The sequence below is a fragment of the Anopheles darlingi genome, chromosome 3, assembly GCF_943734745.1.
Source record: "Anopheles darlingi chromosome 3, idAnoDarlMG_H_01, whole genome shotgun sequence".
Lineage (NCBI taxonomy): Eukaryota > Metazoa > Arthropoda > Insecta > Diptera > Culicidae > Anopheles > Anopheles darlingi.
In genome coordinates, this window is record NC_064875.1 from 47,984,500 (window position 1) to 48,005,067 (window position 20,568).

At 49.9% G+C, this 20,568-nt stretch overlaps 1 protein-coding gene across 1 annotated transcript in view; it reads left to right on the top strand.

Annotated features, from left to right (window-relative positions):
- Positions 1-20,568, top strand: part of LOC125953294 (acid sphingomyelinase-like phosphodiesterase 3a) — a 52,401-nt gene that overhangs the window by 13,837 nt on the left and 17,996 nt on the right. The window contains exons 2-3 of the mRNA XM_049682764.1: positions 6,672-6,740; positions 10,748-10,907. Coding sequence (XP_049538721.1) covers positions 6,672-6,740; positions 10,748-10,907 — 229 coding nt within the window. The remainder of the gene's footprint in view (positions 1-6,671; positions 6,741-10,747; positions 10,908-20,568) is intronic.

Sequence of the window (20,568 nt, forward strand, 5' to 3'; positions counted from 1 at the left end):
CGAGACTCTGAGAGCCATAAAAGAAGGAACTTAACGAAACGAAATGGCACCCCCATGGAAGCAACTCTCGCAGTCGTCTATGTGTGTGTGTTCACGTATGTGTGGAGAATCTGACTCTGGCCATCCATTAAGGAGGTGGAGGCTGTGGTGGTGGCCTGCTTTTGGGTCCCGAGATATCATCACCAACCCAGGCTCCCGGGGGGTTTTCGGATTCAGAGTTCTGTGGCATCAGACCACCCCCCACCCAGAGTCAGATCCTGTGTAAATCCTTTGCTCGACATAACCGGCGAGTTGTTGCGGCGTAAGCTCGTTACCTGCTGCTGCTGCTGCTGCTGCTGCTGCCATGATGAACAGTTCTATTTTTACATACCTTTCGCGCGCATACACCGACACACACACACACATGGGCGCGCGCCCGTGTTGAGGTAGACCGTCTGTCATATTGACGTGCTGGGCGGTCGTCGCGGATCTTAGTTGGCGATGAGAGCAACGATGAGCAGCTCGCAGCTCGCAGCCTTCTCGGATGCACATGAATGGCAGACCAAGGATCAGGGAATCACGTGATACGCTGAGCATATTACCGCTAGCTCCCAGCTCTCCCACTTGGCAGTTCCTTTGGGGGCGAGTAGGTAGCTCTGTAACACACCCGTGGAAAACACTCGGGGGGGCGGAGGGCTTTATGTCTTACCGGGGTTAAGCGACCGCGAGCGAGCGAGTGAGTGAGCGCTCCGTTCCGTCCGCCCTTTTTTCGATCTCGCGGAAAGACGCTCCAGACGATAATAATGATGATGCGTGTTGATGGTGCTGATGGTGCCGATGGTGGTGGGGGTCCTGGTTGTTGCTGTCGATGATTGCACGTTGCGCTCACGTTACGGCTCGTGGTGGTAGCGGTTTTAGCATGCAATTTCGCTCGCACTTTACGATCCTGAGAGGAACAACGGCCATGATGGTGGTGGTAGTGATCTTGTAGTGTTCCGAAAGAAGTGATTCCGCTGAAAGTATTCATTTGGTTGTTGCTCGAGATCCGCTTCCTCGGAATACTGCTTCATCTGCTTGGTGTAACAGTAGCAGCAGCAGCATCAGAGCAGAGACCATTGCCATGTTGGCTCGACAGAGCATCGACATGAAGACAGTAACCGTTGTTCTTCTGTTCTTGCTATCCCGGAAGTATTCCTGGAGCGAGGAGGAGGAGCGAGAGTAATTAAAAGAAAAGAATGTCGAAGTCACTTTCTCATCATCCCGTGTTTACCACACAGCGAGCACAGTTCCAGAGTTGACTTAAGACTTAAGGCCTTTGGCGGCTGGTCGCCAGGAAGGCATGGATGTTACGAATGGAAAAACTCGCTACCTGGCGGCTGGCCCTGGAAATCACTACAAATCCCATGATCTGTAATCCAACCGGCGCAATGCAAAGCATGATGCTTCGCTAACGAACATCATAAAACGTCGAAACCAGCACCAGTCGTTGCGGATGCTTCACCGTTGATGCTTGGCGGGGCGCACGGGAAGCGAATAAACAGGATAATTATAGCTACCATCCAGGACAGGGATTAGTATTAATGCTGCTCTCGCGGAATTACTGACTGATAACGACCTGCTTGACGATCTGTGTCGCTATGAAGCTGATCCTGATCTGGTCGCTGTCTGTTTGCTTTGCTTTGTTGGTATGATTCCATTTTCGAACGTGAGAATTTTTTAATCTAACCTTCCTTCCGGGATGTGACGGTCCCCGTGACGAACCTAGAATGATGAGTTCCAGACAAAAGGACGCATCAAAAAGGGACACTCTCTCTCTTTCCACTGGCGTGGCGTGAATAGAGTAAAAAGTTTCCAAACTCCAAACACCACCGGGAACATCATTCCCCATCGAACGTGTTGTGGTAGCAACCGAAGGCCATCCCTCACATTACTCACGACTTGAATTCGATTTCGAAGCGGAAATCTTTGGAAAACAACGCCAAGTGACGCCACTCCATCTCCATCTCCATCTCTGTGTCTTTCGTCGTATTGTCTACGATCCCGAGCGTGACAGAACTAACTTTTCGCTCGAATCTATGTATGTGTGTGCGAGTGTGTGTGTGTGTTTGGAATCCAAACTTGAGCCGTAGAGAATCTAGGGAAGTGAACCTTGAGGAAAGGGAGAAGTAAAACAAACTACATGATCTACAAGACGACCGTAGCACCTGTGGCGGAAACCATCGACATCTCGAGGCTCGAGGTTAAACATGACCTAACGGAAGCACAGAGAACTCGTCTGACTAGGGTGGGGGTCTTCTTCAGTAAACGGAAGACACCACGGCTTAGAGTAATAACTTCATCTGCTCATACCCTGGAACATACGCTACGCCGGGAGCGTGAGGCGCCCTTCCGAGTGACTTCCGACAGAGAGAGAGAGAGCAAGTAATTCAATTAGACAGACGAGAAGGCGCGTTTCACTTTCCGACACGAGCGCCTCACTTCAGCACAGTTCCCACCCGGCCAAAAAGCGAAAGCGATACGCCGTAACGCCGGTTCGTCGATTGTTGGTTCTATCGAGCTAGCTGGCAGACGGTCTTGTGGTTTGCGGCGCGTGTGTTTGCGCCTTTTTGGGGCGACCGAACGAACCCAGGCCGCCGGCACCGAATCGTGCGGTTGGCGGGAATTGAATTAGATTAATAAACGCAAAAGTTCCGCATTTAATATCTTGCTTTTTGGGCCAGAGACTGCTCGGGGCTCGGGGGCATTGGGGACAAGCGGTTCTAGGAACGAAAGAGACATCACTATATGTCTCAGTTGCTCTTACAACGGACTTCGTATCATTACAATGTAGGGGGCGCATGCCAGAGGACGACGATGACGATGTTCCTGGTAGCTGCTGCTGATGAACAAATGAAATTCTTTGACTTCTGGCTTCACGGCGTCTAAATGTCAGAACTGGCGCTGGCGACGACGACGACGACGACGACGACGGAACAGGCCCCGGGAAGCCGAACGGATGCTACCGGGTGGAAGTTTGAAGAGTGGACTCGCGAGTAGGGTGTTCCGGGGGTTTGTAGAGCGAAACGGAGTCATCAATAGAGCGCTGTCGACACTTTGCACAAAACAAGTGTGTGTCCGTGTGTGTGTGTCGACACAGATAGACGAACAAAATGGCGTGGCCTCAACATCAAAAGGGCGAGGAAGAAGTTGTTTTGCTTCAGTCTTTTGCTTTTTTTTTTTTTGTTTCACTGTCCTGACTGCTCGAGACAGAAGTGTCTTCTGTGTTTTGCCTGCTCCGGTCGTAGGAAGGCAGGAAGCGTGGAAATTCGCGTGGGTCTCCCCCACCCTCCCGAGGATCCATTCCATTGCGAGGTCTAGCTGCTTGCTGCCTGAAGCATTGCTTAGAACAAAAGATGCCTTCCTTGGTGCGCCCGGAAGCAGCCAGCACAACGAACGACGACGACGAGCTTCGTTCGTTACCGAGAAGCGAAACCAAGATGAGGCCCTAGATGAGGATGATGATTGTGATTTGCTCTAATGATTGTCGGATGGGATGCGATGCGTTGCGATGTGATGCGAGAGAAAAGGCAGAAATCAGAAGACGGAAGGAGGCGAAGCCAATGCCACTTGTAGCAAGCGAAAGATGAAACGACCCCCCTCCCAGAAGAACCCAGATTGATCCATTCTTCTCATTCGTTTGCTGGCCGTTAGCTGCGAAGGGGAGAAGGGAAGGGAATGGGACAAGACAAGCGGGGCGAAGAACGACCCCGTAATCATAAACATTTGGGCAGACTAAACAAGGTGCCTTCCATTCTCCGAATCTCCGGCTCCGGATGGTAGAGATAAGCCGAGAGGATTGACGAGATGACACTTTGCGTCAACTTTTGCTTCCTCGTGATGGTGCTGGTGGTGTTTGAAAGTTTGAAAAGTCAGATCGATGGTTGAGGTCTGGTGGCTGTTGCTGCTGATTGTAGCACCATTGTTACTCCTTCTCCTCAGGGTTCTTGGGCGCGCCTTTTGCACCTCGTTATCGTCCAATTCCGCAAACCGCGCCAATCGACGAAGATGAACGACTTCCAACAACCAAACACAACAGTCCTCGTCCTCGGCGGCTACTTGGCTCGAGTGAAATTCGTTGGAATATTCCCAATTTAACTGAAACGATAAGCATTCGTTCCGCCACTTGCTCGAGCGACCGAGTGCGTGTGTGTGTGTGTTGATCCTGACAGATTGCGCTGGCAGCCCGTCTCGGAAGTCATGTTGCTAAGTTTACAATCCTTCTCCACCGAAAAGCCAGGCGGTGTGACGACGCACATTGACGCCAGCTTTAAAAGAGACTTTAAAAAAACGCGACTCACTCCGTAGAGAGACTATTTGGATAACGATCAAAACGAAGCGAGCATGGCAACGAGTTGCTACCCCAGCTGCTGCATGGTTGCTACGATAGCTTTCTGTTACCCCCTTTCAGCTCGGCTTCTGCCACCGGGTTTTTGGGGTTCTTAAGCACGAGCAACTCAATCCGGGTGCCTTCGATCGTGCGCGTGTGGCGTAGGATCATCGACATTTCTCTTTCGTAAAGTAAACGAACATCAAACCGCTCCGTGCAAACACACACGGACACGGACACACACACACGGACACACGGTGATCTATGTTAGGGGCCATAATGCCAAGATATATTGGATGTACCGAGAAGCTCTGGCACGGTACGAAGTAAAAGCAAATCACTCCATAAACATCCTCTACGACATCGTCGTCGTCGGCGTCCTCATCGTCCTCATCGTCATCGTCGTCGTTCTGGTTCGTTAGTAGTGGTAGTAGCTGTGTCAAGCTAAAAAGCAGCTCCACACAAGCAGACACATAGCGTATCGATGGACTGCGGAAAAGGAATGAGAAACTGAAGCTGAAGCTGAAGCCGAGAACTAGCATAAGCCGAAGCCGTGCTGGCACCGGCAAAAGGGACACCGGAGTGGGACAGCAGGAGCCTTACCAGTCCCAGCCGCGACGGGAAAGAATCGACGTACAAATTGGTTGAGTCTTTATTTACATTTCGACAACCTACAACCGGTTATTCCGGCATTCCGGTGGCACCCAGGCCTCCGTATAAATGTTATCCTTTTCTTTTTCCTCCCTCCCTTTCTATTGTGTCCCGGTTGGTCAGGAAAGGAGGCCACATGATTTGTGATATTGGCCATACCATTCCCTTTCGCACATCGCATCCCCGGTCACACCAAGGACGACGACTGATGCTGGGGTGAAAAACAAGCGACGGAAATCCTCTTTATGTCGATGGCGGCTAACGTCCAACCCGGGTGCCTGGCATCCTTTTGCTCCCCGTCGAAGCACCTCGATCGGTGACGGAATTTCCCGGGAAATTCAACCCCCCGAGATGCTCCGGTACGGTGCCCGGCACGCACGCACACACACACACCAGCGACGACGACGACGACGACGACTGACAGAAGACACTGATTGTCGGATCCGGAGTTCGCTTTTGAATGAAATCTACATTCATACCGACAGGACAGGACAGGACCGGTTACCCTCTTTACGGAGCCGTTCAGACACATTGCTGTTGGTTGGTCGTAGCATGCCATGCTCCGTTGCTCCGTTCGTTGGCATCCATCTTGGGTAATTCCTTTGCTCGGGACGACGATGACGACGACGACGCCGACGACGAGGATGATGATGATGATGGTGGTGGTCTCAGTGAGCCATGACGAGACGCCGGCGGCAAGAGGCGCCGAAGAGAAATCGAATTTACTTCAGATGGAATGTTGTTATCAGTCGATATTGCGAACCAATTATTCCGCTCGAACCGCGCGATGCGCGCGAGAGGAAGAAGAGAAGAAAGGAAAGAAGAGAAGAAGAGAAGAAGAAGAAGGATAACAATCGGCTCCTTCGCACGCTTTCCACGCGCTTCTTGTTGCATCGTCCGGTTGTTCGTTCGTTCGCCTTCGGTTCGGTTCGAGCTCAAAGTGCCCCCCCACCCTCCCGCAGCCAGGGCGAAAAAAAAACCGAAAGCATTTTCTCTGCCCTCCTTCCGTCCCTCACCAGCAGCACCTTATTTGATGCTCGTTTATTTATTTACTTATACCTTTTGCGAGCGAGCGTGCGCTTCGGGATTCCAATGCTCCAACCAGGGGGTGGGGGATCGTTGGTGCCATCGTGTCCTGCCTCTTCACCAATCCCCACTCGCTCACCGTTTGTTTGTTCACCTTTTTTATGCTTTTTATGCTGTCTTCAGTAGAGAGCGGCGGGCAACATAAATAACAAACATCCTCCTCGAGAAGTAAATAAATAAGATTCCATTCCATCCCAGCACCAACAGCCGTTGTTGCTGCTGTTGTTGTTGCTCGGTTGCTCGCTATCGACAATCGATGAGTTGGACCAACGGTTGGTCGCTGCCTGACCCTCTTCGCTCCGCTCTGGTGCTCCACTGTTCCCCTGGGACTCCGGTCTTCGGGCCCCGCGTCGATATTTCCTCCGCCGATCCGATTTCATTGCCGCTGATGCCTGCGATATTACAATATTTACAATCGAAACCGAATCGACAGGGGTGGGGGGGGGAAGGGAAGTGCTCGAGTTCGGTTCGCTCGAATCGTTCACATTTCGCACAATAGACGCGATCCTGCTGCTGCTGCTGCTGCTGCTCTTATACTTCTTGGCTAACGTTCCTTCTCTCTGTTTTGCTCTCTCTCTCTTTTTCATAGGCTACTTCTGGCACATAACGGATATACATCTGGATACGTACTACACCACCAAGGGTGATATTTTCCGAAGTAAGTATTTTTCCGGCAATCCTTTCCACTGGCCCGGGGGCCTATCCACCATCTTCCATCTGTTCGCGTAGGACCGCCGCGTAGGACAACAATAGTCCAGTGTCGATCCTACCGTGTGCCGTGATTCCCTTCGCGTCGAAACCGAAAGTGGAAAGAGCGTGGGACCCACTTGTGCTGGGTGTCTGGGAAAACCAAGGGACCAAGGGACCGTCGTCGGAGAAGAGAAGATGCAGATTTCCAACGTGGCACGTGGACGGGGCGGACGAAGGTGGAAGACTCGGGGAGGGAAAAGTGGTTTCTTTCAGCCCGATTTACAACACCGACTCCGGAACTACTCCGGTGGAAAGCGTTCCACACACACACACACTCATACACTTTGCTTCACTTCACTTGGCCATTTTGTCCGGTTGATGATGGTGTTGCAGGAAGGAAATGTATGGAAAGCACGGAAAACGCAAATGCTCCCAGTGGAGGAGAAAAGGCGTCCCCCTCTGGAGTGGGACTGTGACCATGTCCGTGAAAGTATATCGTGTTCCGCATCGCATCCGAGTACCGCATTTCCGGCTTCCCAAATCCCACCGGATAGACCGGAAGGATCCGCAGGGAGGTGCACTTAAGAGGCGAAGAATACACGGATAGAGGACACGATCGATGGTTGGTTTTTTTGGGGGTTTTGGTGAAAAGATGCCTTTTCTGGCGTTGTTGTTGTGGAAAGTGTGGGTTGTCCGTGCTGGTCGACCGTCCCAACCCGACCGGATGTTCACAATTCGTTATTCTCATTAGAAATCATTCGTCGTGAAATCAACGCCGCCGGTCCGCACACCGGTTGCTTCGATCCATCATTCCATCGGTTTAGAGAGTAGGTTTTGTGCAGGTGGTGCAGGTAGCTTGGCATGGAAAGAGCCAAGAGGTAAAGACCCATATTGCATTGAAGGGATGAGCGAGTTGCGCGGCGAGTGGGCAGCAAGCACTCGTTGGTGAAATCATCGAGGGAGCATTAATGCGATCGGTCGGACCTTAAAAAAAACTCGATTTGCGATGTAAAGAGCGATGTTGAGGGGCTTTTGGTGAGTCAATGAGGTGTAATGGTAGTTCTATTGTGTGGCACTGACTGCTGCTGTTGTTGCTGCTGTGGTTAAGCTAAGAGATTTCAGGAAATTTGATTAACAAAAATATCTGTAGAGGTTTTCTATTCATTATATTCTTTGAATTTTACACTCGGATAAGCAATGAAAGCATTGTTTGATCGCTTCTCCACTAGTTATGAGCTGCATCTGGATACTAGCGTATGTTTAATATTCTTACAATCATCTTTGATACTACTGTTGGGGTTAGATTGAAATGTGTGCATTCAAAACGAAGTAATATCGATTGTTGCTGCTTTGCTCGTAAAATGCAAAACCATGACATAATAATTGCAAATTGCACTAACCTTAAGAAGTTAAAACATTAGTTAATTTGAGTGACATAGAAAGGCAAACAGATACCACTATCAATATGTGTACCGCTGAGCAAACCTTTGAAAAAGTTTCGCTTAAAATTAAGATCAGTTATTGTGTTGTTCTGTAACACAATAACTGATCTTAATTTTGTGTTTTAGGTTCCCATTCCTCGAATAGAGGATTGCAGCAAATTCTAGCATTTGTTAGCTAACCATTCGATTTAGTGAGTGAGAGATTCGTTATTTCATTCCCATGTAGCCATATTTCACATTAGTACATTCATGCTTCACTCTCGCTAGGAAAACGGATTAAGTATAGATACTAGTCTATGCACACTTGAATTCTATAGAAACAATCATATAGAAAGGAATAGTGAGGAAAATGATGACGAACACTCACTTTAAAAGTCGTGCTGGTCTGGCAAGATAATCAAAAAAATAAACATATTCGAAAACAGGATAGGTTTTACTATTGCGTAAAACGCGCATAATTGAGAAAACAAATAACCAGTGAAAATGTGGAAAAACTCACGAACTTGTAACAATATGCTAGAAGCAAAGCAGTGACCAGTTAAAACAGGTCAGTTAATAAATTTAATATGATTATTATGCGTCCGATACTCAGTATCCAATAAAGCTATATGCATTTGCACGCCATCAATATAAGAAAACTTTATTAAAAGCTGCACTTTTCAGAATCCATTGAAGCAAACTTCATGGAAAAAAGTTCCATTTTATCCTCTTGTTTTAGGGCAGGGTAGCTCCATTCTAAATATACACGTTTGAGAAGCACACAAAGTGTTTCCATTTACAACATACGACTGTTTATTTTATTTACTTTCCAATAGCAATTACTCCAATTCTCCAAAATGTAAAACCTTACAAAATGAAGCCAACAAAGCATTAATGCATAAACCTAAGAGCATATCAACCGCATAATGCTTTCAGATTTTTCCCAAGAAATCACAATTTCCAGACATCCAAATACCCATCCAAACCAGCCATTAGCTTAGTGTTTGCGATAAGTAAAGTGTGCTGGATTAAAACCAAAACCAAACCTTTGCGACGCCTTCAAGATGCAACCACCTTCCTCTCAATGTTGAACGAACGCTTAATGTTTCATTAGCACGGAGAATAGCATATCATGAACATTTCAAGCGTCACCAAACTAAAGCCTCTCCATTAGAAGCAATGACAAAGCTGCCCGGAGCACTTTGGATTAAATCAAAACCCCTCCGGCACAAGCACCAGCTCCGCTGCCGCTGAAAACACAAAGATGGCCACTGTGTGGTTCACAAAATTTCATCTCTCATATTTTCCACTTTCCCACAACCCCCGTTGTTTCATGAATCGCACACACAGAGTAGCCCCATTGTACTAAAGAGGGAATTACGATCCATTCTTCTGCGAGTCGTTCCCGGCAAAAAAAAGGACATGTGAGAATCGCTTGCTCCATTGCGCTCGTTTGTCTCTCTCTGCACCGGCGTGGGATTTGGGCACCTTTCCCGGCGCGCGTGTGTGTGTGTGTGTTGCTGGCTAAATAAAATAATCATTATCTATAACTGCTTCCGGCTACACACAACCGGTTCTGCTGCTGCTGCTGCTGCTGCCGTAGGATTAGGAGCTGCAGTGTAGCATCATTGCCCTTCTTTAGGGTGGGGGGGGGGGAGTCTGTACCTCGTGTACCTCGTGTGGTTGCTACTACGCTTATCTTGAGCCTTGCCTGCCTGGTAAATGCTCCACTGCATCTAGAGTAGCCCCGGTGCCGGTGCCACTGTGCTGTGCTGTGCGAGAAGAGAAAGTTTTTCTTTCCGGTTGCAGCGCCCCCTCCCCTACCCCGCCATTCCGGATGACCCAATTCCGGTACCACAAACTCAACAACCCCTTGTCTGCCCTCAACTCATCTCGAACGAACAATTTAACAGAAAATAAAGCACAGACGTGCATCGGCCCCGTACCGTGCATCGTGAACGCCAGCTACACTTCGGTTCTGTGTTCAGTGTGCGCACTTCAACACACCCCACAAGGGGGTGCAACTGGATACGGGGAGGGAGGGAGGGAAGGGTGAAAAAAGAAGACACCCAAAAAAAACAACACTACCGAAGGAAAACCGGAAAAAACTCGGAGACACACTCGCAAGAGCAATGTTACCCGGGCTAATTCCGGTTCAAGCTTCCGCATCGAGGGGTTGCTGCTGGTGGTGGTGGTGGTGGTGGGCGCTAGGGGGACGTTAAAATCCCCCAGAAAAGTAGATTCATTTATGCCACTCACTCACCCGGAGTGGGTGGAATCGTGGGGCCACCAAATAACTACAGCATTCTCTCTCTCTCTGTGTCTCTCTGTCTAGCGCTCTCTCTCTCTCTCTCTCTCTAATCCCTTCACCATTGTGCATCGCGCGCGCCGGTATCCATTGGATTGCTCGATCGTCCGAGTGTCCTCGAGCGGCTTTTCATTTCAGTGTAATGTGTGGTCGCGTAACAGACACATAACTCGCCTTCTCTCTATCTCTTGCTCTCTCGTACTCGTACTCGTACTCGTACTTACCGTGATTATTCTGATCCCGCAGGTTGCTGGCTTACCGAACATCACTCGAACACGGCGAACGCGAAGCGCCCGGGCCAGTACGGGGATTACATGTGCGACAGTCCATGGAGTCTGCTCGAGTCGGCCACGCAAGCCATGAAATCCAAGCAAGGTGATAACGTCGAGTTCGTCCTCTGGACCGGGTAAGTTGGACCATCTCTTCTCCATCCTCCCTTCCCTATATCGTGCTCTAGGTGGTCGTCGACGTCGTGGCCACATTTTTTCTCTCTTTATCTTTCGTTTTTTTGCATTCAATTCAATCTTTTTGCGTTTCTCTTTCTCTCTGCTGCTCTCGCAGCTTTTCTTTTCAAAGTCATTCAGGCATTGCGCAACGCGACACGTTGTCCAGTGTTCGCGTGGCGTCGGTTTGTGTCTCTGTGTGTGTGTGTGCGTGTCTCTCTCGGTCGACCCAAAAGGAAAAAACGCACTGAGAATTCCGAGCTGAAGCTTTTGCACCGCTTTCGCTGGACCATAAAACCTCCCCCGCCCAGCCCGGGAACCGAGGTCGTGGCCAAAATCCACCCAATTCGTTCAAAGCGACAAACGTACGAGCGAACGATTCCCCGATCCGGAAAAAAGGGAACCAACAACAAAAAGAAGAGAAAAAAAAGAAATGAAGGAAAAACGGTCGGAAGGAAGAATGGAAACTTTAGTGCGCTTGATTTATCGACAGTCGGCACAATTTATGATGTCGTGGAAGAAGGAACCGAACACCCTCTCGCCCCGAACACCCGCGATCCGATACCATTACCCATTAATGTGCAGCAGCAGGAGCGAGAAGGACCTTTGGATTTGGATCCGTTTTGACCGGTTTCCGTTCCCGGGTGTGTTCTGCTTCCGAATTCCCTCTTACCGCGCTTCTTTTTTTTCTCTCTCTCGCTGTGACTCGCTCCTTCGCCCACGGTCACACCTCGGCACATGCAAGGAGGACACACCAACAACAACAAAAAAAAGGTAGACGACGGGGTCACTCGGTCGACCTGCAGCATTATTAATATTCTCCTGCAATCCTGCTATAAAATCTCGGCGAGCATAAATCAAATCGTTTCGAACCGAACCGAACCGAAAGACACTCCTGGTTCCCGGTGGTAGTGGTGGCTTCGATTCCGTGACGATTCGATCGCCCTCCCCCCGATCGTTCCATTCATCCTGCTCATTCCCTTTCGGTAGTAATCTGGCCACCTTTTTTTCCCTCCCCGGCGCGCGGTGGCCATGCGGAGCATCTTAGTGGCTGCTTCCGGACACAAACGACGACCAAGACCACGACGACGACGACGACGACGACGACGACGGTAACGATGGATTTTCGATGTCGTTTTATTGTTCTTCTGTGTCCAACGGATTTCCCAGCGAACGTCCTCGTAGTGGTGGTGGTGGTGGTGTGCTTTAGTCTGATCGCTCACCCCTCACCTCGCTGGCGTGTGCGGGTGCTTTTTCATGCGTCATCTAGAATTTTGAATATTTGATCAGGAATTACATAATGTTCCCTGTCCTCCTTCTCCTTCTCTCTCTGTCTCACTCTCCTCCACCGTGCCACGCGTGGCGTTCCGTATAGCGCGGGAATACGCGCCGTGAATGACAAAATGGCATCAATTCGTCGGCTCCGTTCGAGCCACCGGAGAAAAGGTACCGTTCCACCGACGGAATGGTAAGGTTATGTTTGTTTTGACATTTACCATGCCATGGCGTTCCATGGAATGGAATGCTCGTCGAGTCGAACAATCGGCTAAAGGAAGTGCCCAGGCACATCACTCGTTATCGACGAACGACGACGCAACGAAGGTTTCCTTCGGTGTGCCACTCATAAGCAGTGAGCACCGAAAAGCGCTTACAACGTTATGCAAAATAGAGGTACCGGTGGTGGTGCAGGTGGTGGTGGTGGTGGTGAAGAAGTGGCTTCCACTATATTCACTACGAGCTCATCGTTTGCCTTCGTCTACCAGCACCTCAAGGCCCCAGGATGATGGAGGCGCATGGTAGTGAAATACCATGCGCCTCCATCCGCGAATGGGAAAAAGCCGAAAAGAAAATGCCATCGCGATTCCCGGAATCCTGTGCGCGACGTGCGTTACGCTGTTCAGCTTTCGAGCTCTTTAGCTCGTGTCACTCGCACTAGCTGGCTTCTGCATTTTGAAGCCGCTTTTGAGCCCTTTTCGGTGGCTCGTTACCGATGTTCTTGGAAGGATCAACCATAACATCGATTAGAGGGCGAGAGAGAGCGAGCGAGCGCACACGGAGACAAGAACAAAGCCCAACGGATGGATGAATCGAATTACTGGCAAAGCGTGACAACCGCCGGCTGACTGACGGATGTCGGAAACGTTGAAAGAAGAAAGAAGCCGCCGATCGGCGACTATTCCCGTGGGGCGCCTTTTTTTTGCTGGGTCTCACGTTGGATTATTGGACCGGCGTTTACTGTTTCTTCTGTTTGTTTGGAATGCAAACAACGGATTTGGCGCTTAAAAAACCGATCCGGTCCGGTATTAAATGGATTGAGCAGCACGGCCGTGGCCTCCGCTTCAAATCGGTTTGTTCTGCTTTTCATGCGTGCTGCTACCGTTGCGCATATGAAAACATCCACCTGCCCTGCTGCTAATGATCTGCGATTCTGTGCAATCGTTCAGTGGTCTGCTACTCTCCAGCAAAGGCGCTACACGATCCCGGAGCCTGAGCTCTCTGGGCTCACTGTTAGTGAAATTAAAAATGGATGATGAAGCACAGCACTTCAATCCACCGCTGCAAGCACTGAGAGGCTGAGAAGCGGGGGGGACTTAGTGTGAGCGCAACAAACGGGTAGCACTAGCACCTGAAGCAGCACCTGAAGCAAAGGTAGCAAAGTATGATTAGTTCCTTCCAGACATTAGAAGCAGTTTCGATGGTCGGCGCACGAAGATTGCTCAACCTCCACCTGCCGTAGCGCCACTTCTCTCGTGCTACGAAGCGCATGATTTGCCGGCAAAACCCCGTGAGCGGCGTGAGTGAACGTTTTACCAGGAAAACGGCTTTAAGTGTTCGGCAAATAAATATTCCATGAACAATTCCCACGTACGTACGGACGTACGTACGTATGTAACTGTGTGACTGGAGTGGAATAAACCCGAAGGGGGGGGGGGGGGGGGTTTGTGTACGCCTGCTCCAGCAATCTCACTTCAACTTTCCAATACTCCACTGCTCTGGCAGGGTGCGGCTACACACACACACGCACACACCCAGAAAGACACGTGGAACGACTGCCACAGTGAGCCAAAGGAATGCGAACGCGTGGGCTGGAATGTTTGGTTGGAATAAATCCTGAGTGTGTATTCCATTTTTGATAGGCAATTTTGCTTTTCCCACATCCCACATGAACCAAACACATACACACACGTGGGCACACACACACACACACCCCACGTGGTGGAACGCTTTACTCATATTCCTTTTGTGCGGGGACGGGGTTTCCGATAAAACGGCAAACCGTCGGAATGGTTGCCGGTGCCGTAGGAAATATGTATTGTATCATTCCGGCACCCAAAGACCCCGACCAAGAAGAGCCCGGGACCGAAACTCGAACCGACGCCCGGACTCGAACTCGGCACCTTGCTTCGGGCTGGTTCGAGATGAAATTCAATTAATATTAAATGATTTTCTTACCTTTTTCGCTCGTTCAATATCGTGTTTGTGTGTGTCTGTGGGTGTGTGTGTGTGTATGTGTGTGTATGTATGAGTTGAGTGACTCGAGCACACTCACACTCACTACGAAGAAAAACCCCTTTTCACCGCACAGTTCCACCACGACACGTGACGTCGCCACACGTGGCTGATGCTCCGGGAAGGATCCATCCAGTGAGTGAAAGGGAAGGAGTAGGATTCCGCCATTCCGTGCGGGTGTTCGCGGGAATCGAGGTCTTAAAGTTGAAGCAAAACGCAAAATTTGCCGGATGAAAATCATGAGCACGAAGCGAGCAAAGCCTTCTTTGGGTTTGGTTTGAAAAGCAAGGAAGCAGCAGCAGGACCACCACAAAGCCGAGGGAACCGATTATCGATATAGATGGCAGTAGGCTAAGGGGTGGTTGCTAGCACTCCAAGGAGCGGCAGCGGCAACGCGTTGCTCGTGAAGTCACTCAAATCAGTGCCTACTAGGACGGGAAGCGGGAACCATTAACATTTCCTTCCGGCTCCTCTCAAGTCGACAAACACTCTGCCCGTGTGTGTGTCTGTGTGTTTGTGTGCTGTGCTCGAAGAGGCACTGATTGGACCGAGCCCGGGGCCGGTAGAACAGACCTCGGCCTCGGTCTAGATTGTTAGTCCCGGGTAATTACATATTTATTTCCACCAGATTATCTCACTTATGCCACGTGGAATTGCCATCATTGTCGGTTTTCCGGCAGCAGCAGCAGCAGCAGCAGCAGCCAGCAGCAGCCTACCAAGATGTCGACGATCGTCGACGCGGCCGGCCTTTTTGGGTTGGGACTAAGGCTACCACCTTCTATATCTTGGCTACGTTCCAGCTTTCCAGCGCAAATGAAATCATAAAAACGAATGGCACAACGAACACCTTGAGGGCTGTCGAGGAGATAGACAGCAAGAGAGACAAGGGTGAGAGAGGGAGAGAGAGAGAGAGGCAGAGCAATTCACATACCTTTGGAGTGTTCCTCCTTATGCTCCCTCCCCTCAAGCTGCTGATGATAATTCGTTCTTGAGAAAGATTTTTCCCCCAAAATCCTACGGCGCGTGTTGCCGTAGCACTGACGCTGCATGCCTCTATGTCTGTGTGCCCGTGTGGCCCTATTATCTTGGAGTGAGTTTCCTTTTTGCTGTTCCTTTTCTTTTTTATCTCAAGCACACACCGGAACTCCTTGTGTCTTATGCCACGTCTCTAGTGCTATCTGAGAAAATATTCTTCTCGACAAGTGCTCGACCTCTAACCCTCCACAAACTCTCCAGCGACCCCAGAGGTCAGTTACTAGCAAAACCGGTTTCACTTCGAAAGGGGCTACCTCCTTCCTCGGTCGCGCGTCCTCACGCACCGTTTCACTCTATGATTTTCAATCTGTAAAGTGTTCTCCAACTGTACTACCACCACCACCACCACCACCTCACAGACTGAGGTCTGAAGGCCCTTCGAGGCACACTTCTCAAGGTTCCAAGTGGCTGCTTAAGATATCAAGTGATGGTTGAACCGGAACTACCGGAGAGCAAGAGAGAGAGAGAGAGAGCAACGCTCACACACTTCAAGAAAAGGGAAAACGAGAAGCCAGAAGGGAAAAGGCCAAGATTTAGAGATCCAGCAGCAGTGTGCGTGTGCGTCAGTGTGTGTGTGTGTGACTGTTAGGAAACCGCATTTATCTACGTATGCGCCAGTCGCACCGTCGCAAAGGGTGACGCAGCTGCAAAAACAACCTCAGAACCGAGACAGAAGGAGGGGAGAGCAAGCAAAACGAGAGCGACGTCAGTGCATCTTGGGCGCTGGAGTGACTCAAGTGCCCACCAGTCGCCACGTAGCACTGATTAGTTTTGTGAGAGGTTAATTAAAATATTTTAATTACTCGTTCGCCTGTTTATGGTCTGGCCATTTGCACCCTTATTCCGACCACCGACGTCATCATCATCATCATCAGCGTCGTTAAGAGAGTGCACGTTAAAAGATTTTCACGAGCAACGCGGGGCGAGGCGAGTATGTATGGGAATATTATTGTTTATGCCTTCGACAGAGCATTACGAGCGGTTATCGTACGAGCGGAAATCAGAAAACCGGGAATTGCTGTTGATCGTTCTCGTTAACACGCGCTCATAGCTCTCTCTCTCTCTCTCTGCTTAGTGTTTGCCATTTGATTTCCTATTTGGGGTGGATGAGAAAATGATTTCCAATCGACCAAAAGGCCCCTTTTTTTGCTAGAAAAAGGTGGAGGAGGAGGCACAACAATGGTCGCGGAATTAGCAAAGGTCGTGTCGCTGGTGTGGAGGATGCCAGCCCTGCCTGGAAGAATCAGGTCAGGTGCTTAAGCTTAAGCATACCAACGCTCACTCACTCGTACAGCCCATAATCGTTGTTTTCAATCGCTACTGCTGCCACCGCCACCGCCATTGCTCGGTTGAACAGTTTTCCAATCACCTTAATGGCAGCATTTTCATTAAAAAAATGTGCCCGTGTGTGAGACCGAGAGAGAGAAAGAACGAAGGAAAGCGGAAACACGACGCTCCTCGCTCCGCGCTGCACGGTGGGAAATTGATCGAAGGACTGCCCTGGGACTGGATGGCTGTCAAGGGCAGTAATGCTGTCAAATTAAAAACCATCAGCCAGGGTGCAGGTCAAACTTTGCCCTTGCCAGCTCCTGTGCACCCTTTTGGAAAGGATCCCCCCAAAAGCACAGAGAAGGAGGAAGAGACGGAGGAAAAAGGAAAAGAAAAGGCAAATACACCGGAATGACTTCGATGGTCGCCAGTCGCCCGAGAGAACGGTGTTCCGGTTCGGTCTCGAGCGCCAGGAGATGAAAATTGGAATCCAACCACTTACGTCGTCTTTGCCACCATATTGGCAGGTTCGAGCTCGTCTGTTTGCGTGTGTGTGTGTGTGTGCAGTGCTAAGGGAAGGTGAATGCACTAGGTCAGTTGCACTAACCGGCGCCTTCTCCCTCACCTCAATTCCCAATGAACCAGCTAATGGCCACTGATAGCTATTGAAGCAATGGATGGTTGTGTGTGTGTGTGTCTAGATGGTCAGTGTGGTTCGTTTGGAAAAGTTTCTTAATTTCCCGCCACCCTTTTTCCAATCCAAACCAACCAACAAACCAACCGAGTTACACGCGCGGGGAAATCTTGGTAAATGAAATCATTTCTTTACCGATTCGATTCGATTTCTGCTCCTGTCACGAACCGGCCAGCAACCGAGTTCCTTAGTGGGGAGGAAGAGAAACATCCGGAGCAAACAAGCTGCCAGAGTGTGTGTGTGTGTGTGTATGGGGCCGTAATGGGTTGTGTTGCTGCTGCCACCGAGGTGTTTACTTTGCGTTCGAAAACTGGACCGGTTTGTGGTCGAGTTTGAAGTGGCTGACCGACTGGCTAGCTGGCTGGCTGGTTGGCTTGGGTTTCGCTTTAGCTTTCTTCTTCTCACTTCTCACTAATTAAATAGCCAATTAGGAAACCCGAAACTCATTCACTTATCGAACATCGTGACGCAGGGATGCTGGAATGTTTGGCTCCAATCTGGGGCCAGATGCTTCCAGCTCAAACACACACACGCACAGTGTCTTCATTGCTATCTGCTTCCTGTGATGACATTATGTTTTAAAGCATTTCTTGGAAGAAATGCTTGGCCTGTGAATGATTTACGAATGTAATTTTCATCCATTTAAAACCACTTTTTCGAGGAATTTCATTCGTCGCTGTATCGTTCCAACGCTAACGCAACACCAGAGATGTAGGAATGAAATTAGTTAAATGAATTCGAAATCAATTAAATGATTTCCTTCCGATTTTTCATTCCGATTCTGACGAATGCAAACGAATTCCGATTCCCGATTTCCTCAAAGTAAATTCAAGGCCAACCGTTTTTCGTTCGGCACTCGCTATTAGCCATTGTTGTGCCAAGGGAGAGAAAAGATTCCACCTTCACCCCGGGGATGGCCACGCAGCGAACCGGTGAAGCCCTACCGAAGGGGTAGCCGAATTTTCCCGAAAGCGAAAGCATTACATTTTTCCCAAGAACAAAACCCAAACTCCATTTTGACAAAGACAAAGAACGTAGAACATCGTAATCCTGAATCCTTCAACCAACAAAAGCGAAAAGAAAAAAAGGTGACAACGCACCGACGAAATCGTCGCTAATGTCGTTGCGGAGCTTCGGCGTTTTGATGAATAAAACATTCCATTCTTACCGGACACAAAAGTGGCCCCGATTGTCGGTGTATGTCCTCCCCCCTATCCCTCCAAAAAGGGTTTGAGCCAATCATAATGTTGTAGACAGAGAGGGTAAGGACGTAACACAGCATGGCGCACAACACAAAGAATTCCGAGCGCGGTTCGCGTTCCCGCGCCCGTTTGTGAGGCAATGAAATTTTCATTCGATTCCGCATTTTCTCCATCATCGCACCATGTTCGGTCGTTTCGGCACCCCCTTTGATACCCCTTAAACTTGCCATCTCATTGGCCCGGTGGCCTCCCGGTTACCTTTCCGCGAAACAAAGCAAAACATCACGAGCCGGGCGAGCGGACCGGGCTCTACCGTGTAAAGGTATGCAACAACATTAATTTGGAAGCTTTAGCGCTGCGGTATTCGTAAGCGCGTTCGCGTCGAGGCCCCGCAGGCCATCGCTACCATCACTGGTCGATCGATTGGTCAACCGGTCGATGGCGTGTGGCCGGTGGCTGGTGAGTGGTGACGCTTTTTGGAGTTGGAACAACAGAATGCGTCGAAAAGTGGAAACAGGAATTTCAATTGTATTGTATACTCAAGGATTCCTTATCATGGTTGGACACTTTTTCCAATATCGACGTCGAATCGTCCTTTTTCTCGACGTTACAATGAATAAGACATGACGCCAATGCCGATTGCCAAATTGACGCAACGATACTCGCGATAAACCACTTTTCGCGGCCATTACCTTTCAGCAACATTGTAGCAAGCAACAGCAACAATGCAGCAAACATTGCCATTGACCGGGCTAAGACAAGCTAACCGAAGAAGCTGCTGCGGGGTGAAACAATTTCCAATCAATTTCCCTGTCTGTCCGCGGCCCGGCTGCTGTAATGGCTGCTTAATTGAGCGGGAAAAGGAATGTGGCGAGCGTGAGGCGCTAGCGTTCCACGTGACAACCGCGACTACCGTGGTCACTTTGTGTTTCGCGACACACACACACACACACTGCTAGACCATCGCGGGGCACTTTGATTCATTGCTGTGCGCAGTGCTCTCCACCGTAGTAGGCTCCGAGCAAAAGTGCTAACACCGAAATGCTAATTCCGGACTGTCACTGTCCGGGATATTTATTGATGTTCGAGCGATTGAATCCTCTTCCCTCTGCCCCCGTTTTTCGGGCCTCCCGGAACGCCATTTGGCCGGCCAACAAAGAAATAATTTGAAATCACCCAGAACCACGCTCTCTATCTCTCTTTCTCTCTCTCTAGTGGCTCTCGTCGTGGTTCAACGAATTTTAAATTTCCCCCATTGCTTTGAGCGCAGCAATGGACCGCCCGGAAAGGGCACACGGTCACTGCATGCCGTTGTTCCCGGTCGTTCCGGGCGTGTTCGCGGGCCATCGCTTTCATCCATCTCCCGGTCCTCTCGCTGGTCGAATGGTTTCGAATTTATCTTCTGTGTCGTGGCCCATCGCCGATTGGGTCCGGTGGCGTTGGCCCGGGCCCAGGGCCCGGGTTGAAACCAACGGTGGATCTCATTTCCATATTTACCGTAGCTACCGGTGGCGGCGATTGCGAAACGAATAAATGACAAACCGTTAACCCGTGCACACCGATCCGTAGCGCCAGGGATCGTATCCCGGACCGAGGAAAGGCTGAAGGAGAAAATAGAACGACCAATCGGTCGTTTCGTAGCTAACGTCGGCGTGCACGATGGCCAACATTGCGACATTGCTAGCGAGCCGCAGTACTCGGTCGGTCAGAAGGAGTTGGATTTTGGATTTTATTTTTTGCTTCCCAAAAAAAAACCCGTGTTCCTCGCGCGCTCGTGTTTTCTGCCCTCTCTCAATCGGTCACCAACATTGATCGTAACCAACACGACGGCCCCGAGTTCACAGGTGGAAAATGGACAAATTACCGACAGATAAAAAGGGGTCAAGGTCTACGGGGAAACGACGGGGACCTAGG